We start from the raw sequence: 17709 nt of genomic DNA on the forward strand, positions 1-17709 counted from the left end.
GGAGAATTTACAAGTATTTTATCTACCAGTGAATGTTTAAATGCACATTAAAGAAATAGAAGGGTTTTTTAACTCACAATTATCATATTAAATAATTTCTCTTATTTTCAGAGAAGCTAAGGATTAGACCTCTAATTATCTTACTAATCTGAAATGAATCTTCATTCAGAATAATATTGTTCTTACATTTTTCATGATTATATAGCTTATCATATGTTGAAAACTCATATATCCAAAATGATTTTCTCCATTCACATATTTTTAAATATAAAAGTAAACACTGCAAAATTTAACTTACCAGAAGAATAACAGAATATCCCTTGTTACCTAACCACTAGGGTATTTGGTAAAAATTAGCCCTTAATTATACATTAAAATGTTGTTTTATTAAATTAAAAATATAACCATATAAATTCTTATATAAGTACATGTATTTCATTTTTAACTTGTTTAATAGTTATATGATTGAATGGAATTTAGATTGGTTTACAGGTTAATATACATGGCAAATATAATCTAATACAAGTAGTTACAAAATTTAAAGAACATAGCGTTTGTTCAGAGTTATGTGCTTTTTACACATGGGCAATAAGTTCTGCCATTTTTTTCGTAGATAAATATAACAGTTATGGAATATTATATTTGGAATATCAGAAAGCATGCACATTCTTCAGCAGAAATCAATTTTCCTGGAACTACATTCAAGGAGAATTTGTTTTGTGGATCTCTATAATTAAATGCAATCACACGATGTCCAAATAGTTAATATTATATATAAATGTTGTATATGAATGCTAATCCTGATAAAATTGTTTTTCTGATGCACTAAGACATGTTTCTTCTACCCAAATGTGGAAATATCTAAAGGTTTAAAATATTTTGTTGGAGCATTTTCTTTTGAGATTTCACTTCAGCGCGATTTCAGAGAAAATAGAAGCTGATCATAATAAGTTCCTTTTATTCTAGGAAGAGTCATATTTAGTAAATTATATTTTGGAGAATTAAGTGGAGCCTTAGTGGTTCTTTAAGGCTAGTCTCTCCCCTTCTTCCCACCATTGCTCAGCCCATTCTCAGAGAATTCTGCAATTTGCTCAGTTCATCAGGAAGATCATGAGAATAATAACATCAATATTTCTGGCTTGCTTTCACATTTTTAGTTTATAAGAAAACAGCACTTTCCAGACTAATTTGACTTTCAAGTTTCCAGCAGCCAGCTAGAAAAGAGAATGTACTCTGTTATGCATTTCAATTCAATCTCTTAGGAGATGTTTAAGTCAGATGAAATTAAGTGAAAAGAACAGTCTGTGTTTTCTCCTTGCTTTTCAGCCGGTGGTGTTTAAGTGTAGTGGATAAAAGGTAATAAGCAGCCTTTACTATGTAGGAAGAAATTGGAATGGCAGGTTATAAACTAAATGTGTTGAAGTTTTAAAAGTATCCATATTTGAATTGTATGTGCAAGTGTGTGTGGATAGTAGGGTTTGTAGAACTGAATAATAATTCCTGAATAATGATTCCATGAGTAGGAATTGCACCTGTTTCATGAAGATTAAAAACCAGTTAGGCCTTTAAATCATTCTTGAGATATTTGAAATTGAATGAGTTTCTGAGGATCAATTCGGAAACGATCCCAAACCATCCCCTAAGAATGCTGTAAATCATGTGTGCTATTGCTGTAATTGAACAGTGTGGATCTGGACCCTCATTAACTTGTCTGTAGGAAGAGAAAATTGAAGAGAGAGAGGAAGAGGCTGAGGAGAAGACCTTTACCGGTGCTGTCCTGAGCTGCCATTGTTGAAGGACATCCTGTGAGCTAATTTCAGTCCCATTTAAAAAAAAAAAAATCTATTTAGTGATTAGTAACCAGTGGATAAGAGTAGAAAGCCCAAGTGAATAAAGGCCATAAATACTGAAGTCTTTGGGATAACAGCCTGTAAAACTGTCAAAAACCATTGCTTAAGTGACAAAAGATAGCCTGAAGTAACAAGAATGTTAGCTCACTGGGCAATACTACATATTCATGAATGAGGAGACGTAATTTAGTTTTCTTCAAAAATAGAGATTCTTCTTGAATCCAGTACCTGCCCCACTTTGTTTATTTATTTGTTTTGGATGGTGTCTATTTGTTTTAAATTTATGGTTAACTGCTTTTGCTAGTAAGAGTCATGATGCCTGTTTAAAGATAGCTTCGTTTCCAAAAGTAGGACTCTGATTACTGAAACTTCTGTTTAGATCCATCAAGATCTACTTACTTGTTAAGAATGTTAAGCCTAACTGGAGTGAATGGGTGAGTATGTGTGTGTGTGTATTTTTAAAAGGCAGATGGTTAGGAATTAGATGCTGACAAATTCCTTCTTATTGTTTTTAAATTAAAATCTAAAGTTTGTAATTCTTAAATATTTCCCCCTAAGGGGAAAAATTAAGTAAATAAAAACAGAAGAAAGTTGTCTATATTGCAAACTGTTTTGTTATTCCTGCACCATAGTGAGATTCAAATGATTAAAGTCTTACCAGCCAGTAATTTAGATTTGCTTTTAGAGCTAGAGAAAATTCAAGATGATGAATCCAGTGTCTTTATTCTAAACTCCAATTGTTCTCACTATGATGATGATTTGGGGGCTTTTGAGTGATAATCTAAATTCTGTGTTCTTTAGTTTTGTGGTATAACCTCTAAATCCCAAATGTATGTTTTAGAGATGGGACTTCAGTGTATTTAAAGTGTTATGCTTCTTCAAGTTAGAGAATTTTATCAAGTTAGAGTATTTGCTTTTCAACGTCCAGGCTGTGAGAACTAGAGGTGTCATTCATTTGAAGGGAGCAGATGTTAAAGGTTCTTGCCCCTGCCTCCCTAATCCCAAATACCCTTGAAGAAGAGAAACGTTCTGTTACCCAAATAGGCATCTTTCTGATGGTGAGAAAAGGCGGTAAAAGGCAGTAAATCTGCCTTCTCATTATGAAGTGCAACAATAGATTGATTTATGAAGAAAAGCAACTGTTAGGCTTATATAAGATGTGTGCATGGAAATGCAGGTTCCTTTAGAGCCTTATAAGCAGCAGCATTCCTCCTATTCTGGACAGGAATCTAATATTACTAATAAGGAATATGTGATTCTGAATACCACATTTGTAAAGGGGCTACATTGAGAACAAAACAAAAGAATCTATCTCCTAATGTTTTCACATGAGAGCTGTCTTGTAAATGTAACATGTTTTTGCTATTTTAGTTCATTTTCATTAAGATAGAGGGACTTCTTAAAATAATTATATTTTTACAAACTTTTTATTAGGACTTAACATTTTAAATAGAAGTGAATGTAAATATAGTACATTTAGACTGATTATAAACAATTTCACTTAATATTGTATAATTTTCTGTAAACACTATAAAAGTAAACTCTAAAATAGAGCCACAAATAATTTCAAATTTCTAGGGGGATTATGTAAAGTATTCTGTGTTGGGTTTTTCAGAAAATCTATGTGCACTTTAAAATCTTTTAAATAAGTTTTTGTTACCTCCTCTTCAATAAGGAACTGTTTACAATATAAATATAAAAAGTAAACTTGTAAGCTTTTAGTTTGATTTTTATTATAAAATACTGTAAAATGGCAAAAATCTGGATACACTCTGTGTGAGTTGTAATGAGACTGTTCTGTTTATTTAGCATGTATCACTCCAGAACTTGAAATCATGTGATATAAATAAGATTTGAGCAGGTAAATTACAGAATTAAAACTTATAGAGTTGGTATTACAGCTCCTCTCTCCCTGTAAACCTGTATCCCCAATATATGTACATTTCCAAATTATAGTAAGCCAACATATTATGTATAAGTTATGCTACACTTTCATATTATGTACAAGAAAACATATACAAAAAATTGAAAATTTAAAAGTAAAAGACTAATGTGAAAAGAGGTCTTGTTATTTTCTTTTACTACTATGGATTATCTTACACACATCTATGTAAACATACATGCACATACCCACATCCAAAGAACGATGGAGTTCCTTGATCTAGATAGAGGAAAGAGCTCCAGTATTCTAATTCTAGTAGGAAGATACAAGGCTTGTAAAGAAATAACCCTTGCAACTATCCATAGTCTTTGTTTTATAAGCTGATAATGAGAAAATGTTGCATTTTTGACCTGGTGAAGATGAGGTAGTCTTAAGTCAACACTTTTTCCCTAATGGATTTTGGTTATATTAAAAGTCAAACTACCATGGACGTAAGTTCTTAGCAAATAAAATAAACTTTTAATGTCACTGCCATGATAGTAAATCCAGGTTTCACATTTAATCGGGAAAATACTGTAAGATAGTCCGAAGATTAAAATTAATACTTCTTGACATCTGTGTAAATCTGTAAAGATTATATTGGTGTCAATCAAATGCTTGATGAACATTTTAACTCATTTTTTAAAAAAGTTAATAAGGAAATGTAGTTAAATGTCTTGTCAAAATAATCTCTTCAGATATATCTGTTTTAGTTATTTCATTATCACGTTTGTTTCCTGAATTCATTCTATTTAATTTACTTTAATACTTTTTTATAATCCAAAATATACTTTAATCTTTATAATCCAATACTGAGCCCTACAGCCATAATGTACTTTTTATGACTTTGTTGAATTCAGTGTTCAGTTCAATGTTGCCGTTATAAATGTTGAGAAGACAAAAGTGATTTTCCACTATTTTAAGTTTCTTATGCTCTGCACAGGAGGGTTATTTCACAAGTAACTGAATAGTTCTGAATATAATTTCAAGATCTCATTGTAAACTGATAAGTAGTGGTGTTTCGATGTTCATTGGTCAACTCCACTAACAATTAATTATGGGGCAGTTCTATCAGGAAACTTTTTCCTTCCTATTTCTCTTCTGTGAGGAATTACAGCTCTGAGCACTCTCACTTGTGACATTCTTTCTCTACCCATCACTCTCAAAACACACAAAAGAGAAAGAAAAAAAACACAGCTAAAAGATATGTCTTTGGCATCACAACTAAGTGGTGTAGTTAAAGGTCAGTTGTGAAATTCACCTTCTATACATGTGATCTTTGCTCAAAAATAGTACTGTGCTTATAGGTGGTGTGACTGTAAGTGGTCTGTTTTCAGATGATTTCTCATTCTCAAAGCTCTTACCAAGGATTCTTCAGCCAGTGATCTTAGAACACATCTTGCAACAACTGAATGTTTTGAAAGAGCACATGTTCTGGCTACAATAGTAGCAGCCTTTCAAGTACAAATGGTGATGAGAGATAAAAGACTTGAGGCTCTTCTGCTTAAAAGGGAGGAAGCTGAAAGAAAATGATAGCCATCCCTACATGTGGAAAAGGGTCTTATGGAGAGATTTATAGACCCTTGCTCCCCAAGGCCATTTTATTTCCTAATGACATTTTCTATTCTCAGACAAGTAGTGATAAGTCCAAATGACAGCATTTAATAATAATAGTAAAGATAATGATAATAATGAAGAAAGTAAATGCAATTGTAAAAACAGGCACCTCAATACAAGCCAGTTATCTTGGCATCCAGGGTGATTTTGTATCTGTAAGTTGAAAATATAACAGAAATAAGGACGTTTCCTGTTTTGCTAACAGTTGAGAGGGTAATTCTTAGGATCTTGCTCTATCACCAGAAAATGATGGGTATCACAATTGCTTTTGATAACATAAGAACCCCAGAGGCTAAATATGATTCTAATCTAACATCAAACTCATTCAAGTTGTCATAATACAAATGGAGAGCATCTACTAAAAAGAGCTGTAGAGTCTTCTCTGTGGTTACAGACTTGAGTAAGTGTCTGGCAATAAAGGTTGCACTCTAGTGTCCTTTCCCCAGTTCCACCTTGTTTTGAAAGAAGGAGCTGTTAACAGGTTATTTAAAGCATTAAATGGTATTTTTTTTCTTGGATATTATGGGATTTGTATTGAAGAGTTAGGAAAATTGGGTAGATCACTTGAAGGTAAATAAAATATATGATTGTACTGTGTTGCCTGATGTACTCATTGGTCCTATTAATGCCAGTCTCAAGAGGATTAGGGTAGTTCAGAGAAGAAACTTCCTGTTTTCCTTTACAAAGCTTACTGAAGACTAGGCGCAGTGGTTCACGCCTGTAATCCCAGCATTTTGGGAGGCCGAGGCAGGCAGATTGCGAGGTCAGGAGATCGAGACCATCTTGGTTAACACGATGAAACCCCATCTCTACTAAAAATACAAAAAATTAGCCGGGCGTGGTGGTGGGCGTCTGTAGTCCCAGCTACTCAGGAGACTGAGGCAGGAGAATGGTGTGAACCTGGGAGGCGGAGCTTGCAGTGAGCCGAGATCACGCCACTGCACTCCATCCAGCCTGGGAGACAGAACGAGACTCCGTCTCAAAAAAAAAAAAAAAAGCTTACTGAAATAGCGAGGTTCCTAGCCAGGATTCGTTGTAATATTGATTGGACAAATGTTAGAAGCAATGGATCAGACACATTAACTCCCCTGGGATGAAGTGTTTTGTTTTCCCACTGGTTTGCTTTGGGGGTGGATCAGAAGATGTACCTTGGGGACAAAGGATATTCCTTACATATTCTGTAGTGACAAAACTTTGTTCCCTGTCCCTAATTTATAAAAGGGTGTTAGTGTGTTCAGAATACTGCTTTAAATTAATTGTACTTTTTCAAAGTTAATAGTTGCAGTACAAAGAGCATTGGACTAGAAGTCAGAAAATCCGGTTTTAATTCACCTAAATATTACCCCTGGTCACTTAATCTTACTGTGTGCTTCAGTTTTACCATATGAGAAATACTGATCTAAAATGCACCCTGCTATCTTAGCTTGGGCTGCCATAACAAAATACCATAGACTGGGTGTCTTAAGCAACAGGAATTTATTTCTTGCAGTTAGTTTTAAAGACTGGGAAGTCCAACAAGGAACCTGGTAAGGTCTCTCTTCCTGGATTGCAGATGGCTGCCTCCTTGCTGTGTCCTCACATAGTAAGAAAAAAAAGAAGCAAGCTCTTTGGTGTCTGTTCTTACAAGGACACCAATTCCATCAAGAGAGCCCTACATTCATGACCTCATTTTAAACCTAATTACCTTCCAAAGGTCTTCAAATACTATCGTATTGGGACATTGGGGATTAGGGCTTCAACATGTGAATTTTGGGGTAGAGGGGGCATAATTCAATCCATATCACTCACCTTACTAGTGGTAGTGCAAATGAAATAAGGAATATGATAGAGCTACACAAAAATACATTATGAGGTTAGAGTTACTGATGTTTGTTCAATCTCATTTTTATGTATCTTTTTATATAACAAAGTTTTGTTCTTTTAGCATGTTTTTGAAGCAGTTACTAATGTAAAACTAAATGAAAACAAAATTTCTCTTGATTCTGGCTTTTAATAATTCACTAGTGTATAGCTTGTTAGGTCAACATAACTGGAATATTGTTTTATCACTTTTCAGTACTTCTTTGTTTAAATTTGGCCTTACCTTTTATTGACATAGCTATCTCAATATTTTACCCATTAATGGGAATTGGTAAGATAGATTTCACTCATCTGATGGAAATCATTTTTCCACAATTGTTTGGCATGGATGTTACATCTTTTATTTTGAGACAGAGTCTTGTCACCCAAACTGGAGTGCAGTGGCATAGCTGTAGCTCACTGCAGCCTCAAACTCCTGGGCTCAGGGGATCCTCCTGCCTCAGCCTCCCAAGTAGTTGGGACTATAGGGACACTTCATCAAGCCTGGCTAATATTTTTATTTTTTGTAGAGATGGGGATCTCACTATGTTGCCCAGGCTGGTCTTGAACTAATGGCTTCAAGCAATCTTCCTGCCTTGGCCTCTCAAAGTGCTGGGATTACAGGCATGTGCCGCTGCACCTAGCCTGTTATGTTATTTTTAAAAATGTATATTTAAAAATTGAGTGAATTATTTTCAGTTTCTTACAGAGGAGAAACTAAATGAGGTGGACTTTTAAGTGTTTTTTTTTATGTTAAGCAAAAAGAAAAGCTGTATAATGTGTATGTGTAAGATGATTTTTTTTTTAATGAAAGAAGGACCAAAACTGTGAGAAGAACCTAGTACTTCAGTCAGGCATGATGAAAATTGAACGGAGAAGTAAATAAAGTGTCTTATATTTGTATTTTCTTCTTTTGTTAGTATTCATCCACAGTCTTTCCGGATATTTGTGAAAGAAGAGATAATCTTTATAGCAGGCTATAGGTGTTCTGTTTCCAGGTGAGGTTTACATTTTATGAAAAGTTACATTTTCATAATGTAACTAATGAGGTTACATTTTATGAAATGTGTAGCAATGTGTCTGAAATAATTTCTGTTTAACTAGTTATACTGTATTCTTTCCTTTTTCACTATTTTTATTTTGATAGCTTTAAAGATCAAGTCACCAAAATTCTGTTCATAAATATAGTTGCCCATTAGAAAAGACAGAACTACTACTGACATCTGTTACCTAAGGAGGAAGTGTGCTCTCAGTACAGGATCAGTGCCAGCTTATGCAGGCCTTCTCCTGTGATCCACCTTGACAGGTGCTCTCTTTTGAAACACTTCTAGTTGTAAACATGTGGTTTTTCTTACTTGTCTTGGACAAAAGTAATACGCTGTAGAAAATCCATTACAAAATGATTTTGCACAGCCATTTAATGTTGAAGATTGCATTGCAAATCCTGGTAGGCCCATTGTTTTGGTAGTAAAGATATATCTTGTTTTAGGCAGTAGAGGAGTATGTGACCTATTGTAAATAATAGTAACAACCAAATGTTGATTAGCTACCATTAGAACAGCAGTGTGCTAGGTGTTTTCACTTTATTATATCAATTTAAGATAATCACTTCTATATGTGGTTCAGTGCCCTCACTCTATGAGCAAACTAATGTTTAAGCAATCTTCCCCAAAATATACTATCAAGCAGTAGAATTAAGATACTTAAGCATATGTAGGCATACCTTTGAGACACTGCAGGTTAGGTTCCAGACAACTGTAATAAAGCAAATAGCACAATAAAAGTAGGCATGTGAAGTTTTTGGTTTCCCAGTACATATAAAAGTTATATTTCTACTATATCATAATCTATTAAGTGTGACAGTATACATTACCTTATTAAAAATACCTTGTTGCCACAAATGCTTATGATTATCTGGGCCTTCAGCTAGTCATAGTCTTTTTGCTGGTAGAAGTTCTCACCCAGATGCTGATGACTACTGATCGATTAGGGTGCTGAAGATATGAGTGGCTGTGGTAATTTTTGAAAATAAGACAATGCAGGCCAGATGCAGTGGCTCACGCCTGTAATCCCAGCACTTTGGGAGGCCAAGGCGGGTGGATCATGAGGTCAGGAGATTGAGACCATCCTGGCTAACACATCTCTACTAAACCCCATCTCTACTAAAAATACCAAAAAAAAAAAAAATTAGCCAGGCGTGGTGGCAGGTGTCTGTAGTCCCAGCTACTTAGGAGGCTGAGGCAGGAGAATGGCGTGAACGAGCTTGCAGTGAGCCAAGATGGCGCCACTGCACTCCAGCCTGGGTGACAGAGTGAGACTCTGTCTGAGAGAGAGAGAGAGAGAGAGAGAAAGAAAATAAGACAATGCAGTTTGCTGCATGGATTGACTCTTTCTTTTGCAAAAGATTTATCTGTAGCATGTGAGGTTGTTTCATCACACAGTAGAACTTTTAGAATTGGACTCAATTCTTTCAAACCCTGCCACTGCTTTATCAACTAAATTCATATAATATTCTAAATTCTTTATTGTCATTTCAACAATGTTCCTAGCTTTTTCACCAGGAGTAGATTCCATCTCAAGAACCAGTTTCTTTGCTCATCCATAAGCAGCAACTCCTCATCTGTTCAAATGTTATGAGATTGCAGAAATTCAGTCACGTCTTTAGACTTCACTTCTAATTCTAGTTCTCTTGCTGTTTCCACCACATCTGCAGTGACTTCCTCCACTAAAGTCTTGAACCCCTCGAAGTCATCCATGAAGGTTGAATTCAGCTTTTTCTAAACTCCTTTTAATGTTCATATTTTGATCTTCTCTTGTGAATCAGGAATGTTCATAATGGCATCTAGAATAGTGAATCCTTTTCCAGAAGGTTTTTTATTTACTTTGCTCAGATACATCAGAGGAATCACTATCTATGGCAGCTATAGCCTTACAAAATGTATTTCTTAATAATAAAACTTGAAAGCCAAAATTACTTCTTGATTCATGAGCTACAGAACAGATGTGTTAGCAGGCATGAAAACAATGTTAATCTCCTTGTACATCTCCAGCAGAGCTTCAGGTGACCAGATACATTGTCAATGAGCAATAATTTTTGAAAGGGATCTTTTATTCTGAGTAGTATGTCTCAACAGTGGGCTCAAACTATTCAGTAAACCATGCTGTAGACAGATGTGCTGTCATCCAGGTTTTGTTGTTCCATTCCTATAGCGCAGACAAAGTATATTTCTCATAATTCTTAAGGGCCCTAGGACATTTTCAGAATAATAAATGAGCATTAGCTTCAACTTAAATTCACCAGTTGTATTAGCCTCTAAAAGAGTGTCAGCCTGTCCTTTGAAACTTTGAAGCCAGGCCTTGACTTCTCTCTAGCTGTGAAAGCTCTAGATGGCATCTTGTTCCAGTAGAAGGCTGTTTCATCTACATAGAAAATCTGTTTGTTGTTGCCACCTTCATCAATGTTGTTAGCTAGATCTTCTGGATAACTTGCTGCAGCTTCTATATCAGCTCTTGCTGCTTCAACTTGCACTTTGATGTTACAGAGATGGCTTATTTCCCTAAACCTTATGAACCAACCTCTACTAGCATCAAACTTTTCGTCTGCAGCTTCCTCACCTCTCAGATTTTATAAAATTAGAATTAGGGCCTTGCTCTGGATTAGGCTTTGGTTTAAGGGAGTATTGTGGCTGGTGTAATCTTATATCCAGACCACTACAGCTTTCTCCATATCAACAAAAAGCCTGTTTTGCTTCCTTATCATTCATGAGTTCACTGGAGTAGCACTTTTAATTCCATTCAAGAACTTTTCCTTTGCATTCACAACTTGGCTAAATATTTGGTGCAAGAAACCTAGCATTTGACCTATCACCTCTCCACATGCCTTTCTCACTAAGCCTAATCATTTGTAGCTTTGATTTAAAGTGAGAAATGTGTCTGGGTGCAGTGGCTCATGCTTGTAATCCCAGCACTTTGGGAGGCCAAGGCGGGTGGATCACCTGAGGTCAGGAGTTTGAGACCAGCCTGGCTAACATGGTGAAACCCCATCTCTACCAAAAATATACAAATTAGCTAGGCTTATTGGTGCATGCCTGTAGTCCCAGCTACATCGGAGTCTGGGGCAGGAGAATGGCTTGAACCTGGAAGGCGGAGGTTGCAGGGAGTTGAGATCATGCCATTGCACTCCAGCCTGGGCAATGAGAGTGAAACTCCATCTCAAAAAAAAAAAAAAAAAAAAAAAAAGAGAGAGATGTGTGACTCTGCCTTTCATTTGAACATTTAGAGGCCATTGTAGGATTATTAATTGGCCTAATTTCAATATTATTATATCTCAGGGAATAGGGAGGCCCAAGGAGAAGGAGGGAGTTGGGGATTGACAGGTTGGTAGAGCAGTTAGACATACAGAACATTTATTAAGTTTGCTATCTTACATGGACGCGGTGTGTGGTGCCCCCAAAGCAATTACAATAGTAGCATCAAAGATCACTGACCTCAGATCACCGTAACAGGTATAATAATAATGAAAAAGTTTGAAATGTTGCAAGAATTTCCAATATGTGTGCAGAGACATGAAGTGAACACAAATTGTTGGCAAAATGGCAATGATGAAACAAAGGATGTCTGTACTTTTATCACTGTGGAACATACCATTGAAAGAAACTACATGCATAGTGTTTCATTACCCAGTAGGTCAGGTAAGCATGTGGTTAGAGGATCAGCAAGAAGAAGTAAGACATTTTTCTAGTGGGGAGAATTTTGATATTTTAAAAACAAGTGTTGTATTAGGGAGCAAGGGGGAAAAATCAGAACCTCATTGGACTTCTCTGAATTTTTGATTTAGCATTCACACATGTGCACGCCCTCACATGCACACAGACACAGACACATATTTAAAATGTTTCTTACGGGGTAGGGTGGGGAAAGGAGAATATTATATCTTGGCAATCCTTAGGGCCTGTAAAGATCTTCATGTAGCCCTGTTTATGATGATTGTTTTTTGTGTGTAAAGCAAGTGACCTTCTTTAGTTTACGTAATCATCCTTGGTTTGTGTTTGGAAGATAAATATGACATTTTAAAATTAAAATACATAACTCACAGTGAACTGCAATTCTGTTGGTTGGACTTGATGAAATGTAAGACAGTGTCAGCCTCCTCTAGTGTCAGAGTGGCTCTTTGAGTAGTTAACATGCAGGTGAATTCTGTACTAGGCAGATTAAGTTAGTTTAAGGTGTCTCCACCACAACATGGTTGTACACGTTTCATAAATGTTTTCATTGAGTGGCAATTGTATTCTTTCAGACTGCCTCTGGATAAGTCTATTTTTCTTTCTAATTTTCTCATGATGTATATACTCATGCTTTCTTAAATTTAAAATTCTTTCAAAAATGTGTTTGTATGTGTGTATTTAGGGAAGAAAGGCAAACTAATATAGAATCAGCAGCCTCATCCTGTAGTTTTCATCAGTATCTCTTGTGAGCTTTTTATAAACATGCCTGGATCTCCACTATCAACCTATTAAATCAGAATCTCATCATATATAGGCTTCTCCCAGCTAATTCTGTTGAATTTCTGTGATTATCAGTCTCTGGGTCCTCGATCAGTGGTTCTCATCAGCGTGGTTGGTCCCTGGACCTGCAGCATCATCATTACCTGTGATGTTGTATAAATTCCAGGGTCCGGTCCACTCACCCATGTCCCTCGATCTGCTGAATCTGTAACTCCTGGGTGGGGCAGCAGGCTGTGTTTTAACAAGTCCTCCTGTGGTTCTATTGTCCACAAAAGTGTGAGATTCACTGCCTTAGATAATTTTAAAGGTCTTATCTTCCACAAATGCTTGTTCTGTCCTGACTACTAAAAGCTTTCAGGACATTGCTTTGTTACCCACTCTTCAGCATTTTATCCTTTTTTATCCAGCTTTTTTGCTTTAAACTTTCTACTTTAATGTCCTTGTAGAATTAATGTCTTTTTTTGTAAAACTTCTCAAATAGTTTGTGGCAGAGGCAAGGTCTTAATCATAAATGATGAATAAAAAGCCCTTTTTCCTGTTGTGTTATGTTCCTATTTGTGGGTTTTTTGGTGATCAGCAACTGTGGAATTATTAACCTTATTTATGGGTAAGAAGCTGAAAGAAGTCTGCCTCCTGGTTTGGTTCTGGAATTGACATGATGCTTGAGACAGATGAGTCATGTTTCATGTGAGGTAGTTGGAGAGATGGCCACCATCTTCTCTTGTCATCCTAGCTAATGTCATTCTCAGCAATAGCTCTGGCAGAGTGGCTCCTTTAAGTCCAATACAATGTGAACTGGCCAGGCAGGATAAGGAATTAGAGCTCTCTCAGCTCACTGTAAGGAAACCTCTTTTTCGGCTCCCAGATGGTTTCCAGAGCTATCAAAATAATATCATTTGCAGGCACTTTTCATGGCTGAAAAGAGCAACTTGGAGAGGAAGAGGAGGACTCTGCAAGCCCTGGGAGAAATGTTTTGCAGCTGGGCAGTGCACATAAATGCCAACTGAATGCTCTTTCAGTTATGTAACTCGCCATTGGGGCTCAACAGTAGAAGAGCCACTCGACAGAAATGAAGAGTACCTCACAGAGCATTTGTACTTGTAAACCAACTTTTCTTTGTGACCCACAAACAGCAATGTGTAAGACATTGTGCTACAATCCTCAAGTCAATCTTACAGTGCTGAAGGGTTGGTAGGCCGCCTGCTGCTCATTAGAGATCCAGTCTGGCTCTTTTCCTGCAGAATGAATGGTAGATTGCTGACACCTGCTTTCCCATCAAGCCTGAGGATGTGAATTGTGCATTAGGAATGTCTGAAAGTGTTTCCTTGTGTCCAAGTTGGTAGAGCTTGGTGCTACCTTGGGAGAAGGGGGTGAGAATTCAGTGCTGGAAGGGGAGATGAGAAAAGCAGTGGTGAGAAACAAATATAAACTGAGATTCTCATCCTCATTTAGTGATTTCTGGTTGTGCTCTTAGTTTGTCCTCGAATTTGGTCACCTTGGAGTAAAAAGATTTGTTCTATACTCAGGAAACCTCAAATATTCTCAAATACGTAGTTAAGACTATGAGCATATTAAAATTAGGATGGAAATAAATTTGGTTGTAAGAACATTACTAAGTTATTTTGAAATAAATTTAGCCTTAAATATGTAAAATTCAAGTTTGTTGGTATGATCAGTATCTTTGCACACTTACGTCCATGTGTCTGTTTTGCCTGTCTAGCTGCCATGAAGTCTTTCAATAAAACTGTGGCAGACGGTGGAACACAGGGCCTAATGTGCTGTCTTTAGTCACCGATAAAAAGTGCCTCTTGTATGCAATGCATTATGCTAGTACAAGAGGATTACAAGAAGCACAAGACAGATCCCTAATTTTTCAAGTGCTGGCAGTCTACAGACTATCTGGGAGCAAAGACACATCAGAGGCAGTGCAATACTGTCATACCTCTAACAAGAAAACATGATACTTCCACTATATTTCAGTGGTTTTGGAGAAGGAAGAGAACTGAATTGGATGATGTGGAACTTTCTGGTTACAAAAGGATAAGGAGAATTCATAGAGAGCAAGAGATTGAGGTGTGTGTATGACACTCTTTCCTTGCCGCTAACAGGTTGTGGAATTAAAGAGAATTTACAAAAAAGAAGAATGGCAACATTTTCCCTTGACTCATTTGGACCTGTCATTTGTGAATATTGGCCTCCATTTGCGAACTGTGGATGGAAAGGGTTAGGGTTGGGTCATGGCCTAGGGCCGCAGTTAAATTAACTGGCTCATAATGTGATTGAACTAATGACCTTAGTCTCATTACCACTATGTTTTAACCAGTTGAGTCAATCAAACATTACAGAAAGGGTAATCAAGGTATCTCTTAGAAAGAGACCTGTATTTCTCTAATGACCAGTGATGATGAGCTTTTTTTCATATGTTTGTTTGCCGTATGAATGTCTTCTTTTGAAATGCAAATCAAAACCACAATGAGATACCCTCTCAAGCCAGTTAGAATGGCAGTCATTAAAAAGTTAGGAAACAACAGATGCTGGAGAGGATGTGGAGAAATAGGAATGCTTTTGCACTGTTGGTGGGAGTGTAAATTAGTTCAACCATTGTAGAAGACAGTGTGGTGATTCCTCAAGGATCTAGAACCAGAAATACGATTTGACCCAGTAATCACATTATGGGGTATATACCCAAAGGATTATAAATCATTCTACTATAAAGACACATGCACATTTATGTTTATTGCGGCACTATTCACAATAGCAAAGACTTGGAACCAACCCAGATGCCTATCAGTGATAGACTGGATAAAGAACATGTGGGACATATACACCATAGAATACCATGCAGCCATCAAAAGGATGAGTTCATGTGCTTTGCAGGGACATGAATGAAGGTGGAAACCATCATTCTCAGCAAACTATCACAAGAACAGAAAACCAAACACCACATGTTCTCATAAGTGGGAGTTGAACAATGAGAACACATGGACACAGGGAGGGGAACCACACACACCAGGGCCTGTCGGGGTTCAGGGGCTAGGGGAGGGATAGCATTAGGAGGAATACCTAACATAGATGTTGGGTTAATGGGTGCAGTAAACCACCATGGCACATGTATACCTATGTAACAAACTTGCACATTCTGCCCATGTATCCCAAAACTTAAAGTATAATAAAGAAGTATTTTATATCTAAGATGAAAAGAAGGAGACCTGTATAGCAGTAAACATAGGAGTGAAATCAAAGCCAGGCCCTGTTCTCATGTTACACCCAGGTGTTTATCTCTTCATTCTTAAGTTTTTATACTTTTTTCTGCATCCAATAAAAATAAGGTGGGCACAACAAAAGACAACATGACTCTCCTGTGTTAGTAATTTACATAATGAAATGCATCACGGTTTTTGCAGAGGATGGTTTGAGCAACAATACTGTTTTCGACTTTAGATGTGTGGTATCCCATAAATTTATTGATGGTGCCTTTTTATTCTTCTTTAAAGTCTGAACAACCCAGTCCTGCCAGCTCCAGCTCCAGCTCCAGCTCCAGCTTCACACCATCCCAGACCAGGCAACAAGGTATCAACATCTCCTGCAAACTAGGAGACGCTTTTCTCATAAAACATCTTAATGGCACTTTGGGAGGCCGACGCGGGTGGATCACGAGGTCAGGAGGTCAAGACCATCCTGGCTAACATGGTGAAACCCTGTCTCTACTAAAAATACAAAAAATTAGCCAGGCGTGGTGGCACGCACCTGTAGTCCCAGCTACTCAGGGGGCTGAGGCAGGAGAATCCCTTGGACCTGGGAGGCGGAAGTTGCAGTGAGCCAAGATTGCGCCACTGCACTCCAGCCTGGGCGACACAGCGAGACTCCATCTCAAAAAAAAAGAAAAAGCAAAACAAAACATCTTAATGCATTGATTTATCACCTATCTTATACTGTTTTATTATTTGAATCATAACTAGGCTTTTATGCAGTTGTATTTATTTCCCTTAGGAATGCAGTTGAGTATTGTTCTGATGTGCAAGGCAAGGCTCTAGAAATTCCTCTTTTTCCAGTCCCTGCCATCAGATTCTCATTGCTACAAAAGGATTATAGACACAGCCCATCCCAGGGAGTTCCCAAAGGAAATACAATAGCAAATGCTTTAAGAGGCTTTGACATAGGGAAATAGGTTTTCATTTTTCCTCCTGGACATATTTTTTTCCTACGTGTTAATAGTCTTTTTTTAAAGCAATACTAATTGGCTGTCTTTTAAATATACATTTTTCTTTACTCATGATCAAGTGTTAAATTCAGAACAAAGACATTTAAACTAGAATATTTAACTAATTTTCCATTTTTGTGTATGTGGAAAATCTTCAAATGTACACTGTTTTTTACATGAAAAATGCATAGGTATCAAAGTAGAATTTGTGTTTTAGCATAGTATTGAACATTACCTTTTTCATTGACCACACTGAATTCCTGATGGCCTTGAATGTTTTGAAAAGGATTAAATTGTTGTATGTGTTTGGACTAAGGCTAAGCTTCCAGGAAAAAAATAAAATAAAAGACAGTAATCGTTTTGGCTATTCAGAGGTCTCGTTTCACTGACTTCCAAAGAAATAAGCTCACTACAAAAGCAGAAAAATTTGGGTTTTGCAGAATGTGAGATGGTAGGGAGTCAAGATAGTAATAGCTTAGATATCCCTGTCATAGATGAGACTTTAGGAATTGCCTATTCCAGAATGAAAGTGTCTCTCTTTCTTCATTGTCTTTATAACCTCTTCTGTTAAGATTAAAACTACCTATTTTTTGGTCACATTTAGCCTAGTAAAGTGAAAATAAGCCACACCAGTTTGTGTTTGTGTGTGTGTGTTTTCATTTCTGTCCTGTTCTAGAATAAAATTAGAGTTTGGTTTTTTTCTTTTTCCTGTCTGATGCTGGATACTGTCCTGATTTTTCTGTGTACCTGATTTATTACATGGTCTTATTTATGTTT

At 36.7% G+C, this 17709-nt stretch overlaps 1 protein-coding gene across 2 annotated transcripts in view; it reads left to right on the forward strand.

Moving 5' to 3' along the window:
* MLLT3 (MLLT3 super elongation complex subunit) overlaps positions 1-17709 on the forward strand; it is a 285685-nt gene that overhangs the window by 250179 nt on the left and 17797 nt on the right. For both annotated transcript variants that reach the window (XM_001108646.5, XM_015117619.3), the window contains exon 6: positions 16226-16301. In XM_001108646.5, the coding sequence (XP_001108646.5) occupies positions 16226-16301 (76 nt within the window). The remainder of the gene's footprint in view (positions 1-16225; positions 16302-17709) is intronic.

The sequence above is a fragment of the Macaca mulatta genome, chromosome 15, assembly GCF_049350105.2.
Source record: "Macaca mulatta isolate MMU2019108-1 chromosome 15, T2T-MMU8v2.0, whole genome shotgun sequence".
Lineage (NCBI taxonomy): Eukaryota > Metazoa > Chordata > Mammalia > Primates > Cercopithecidae > Macaca > Macaca mulatta.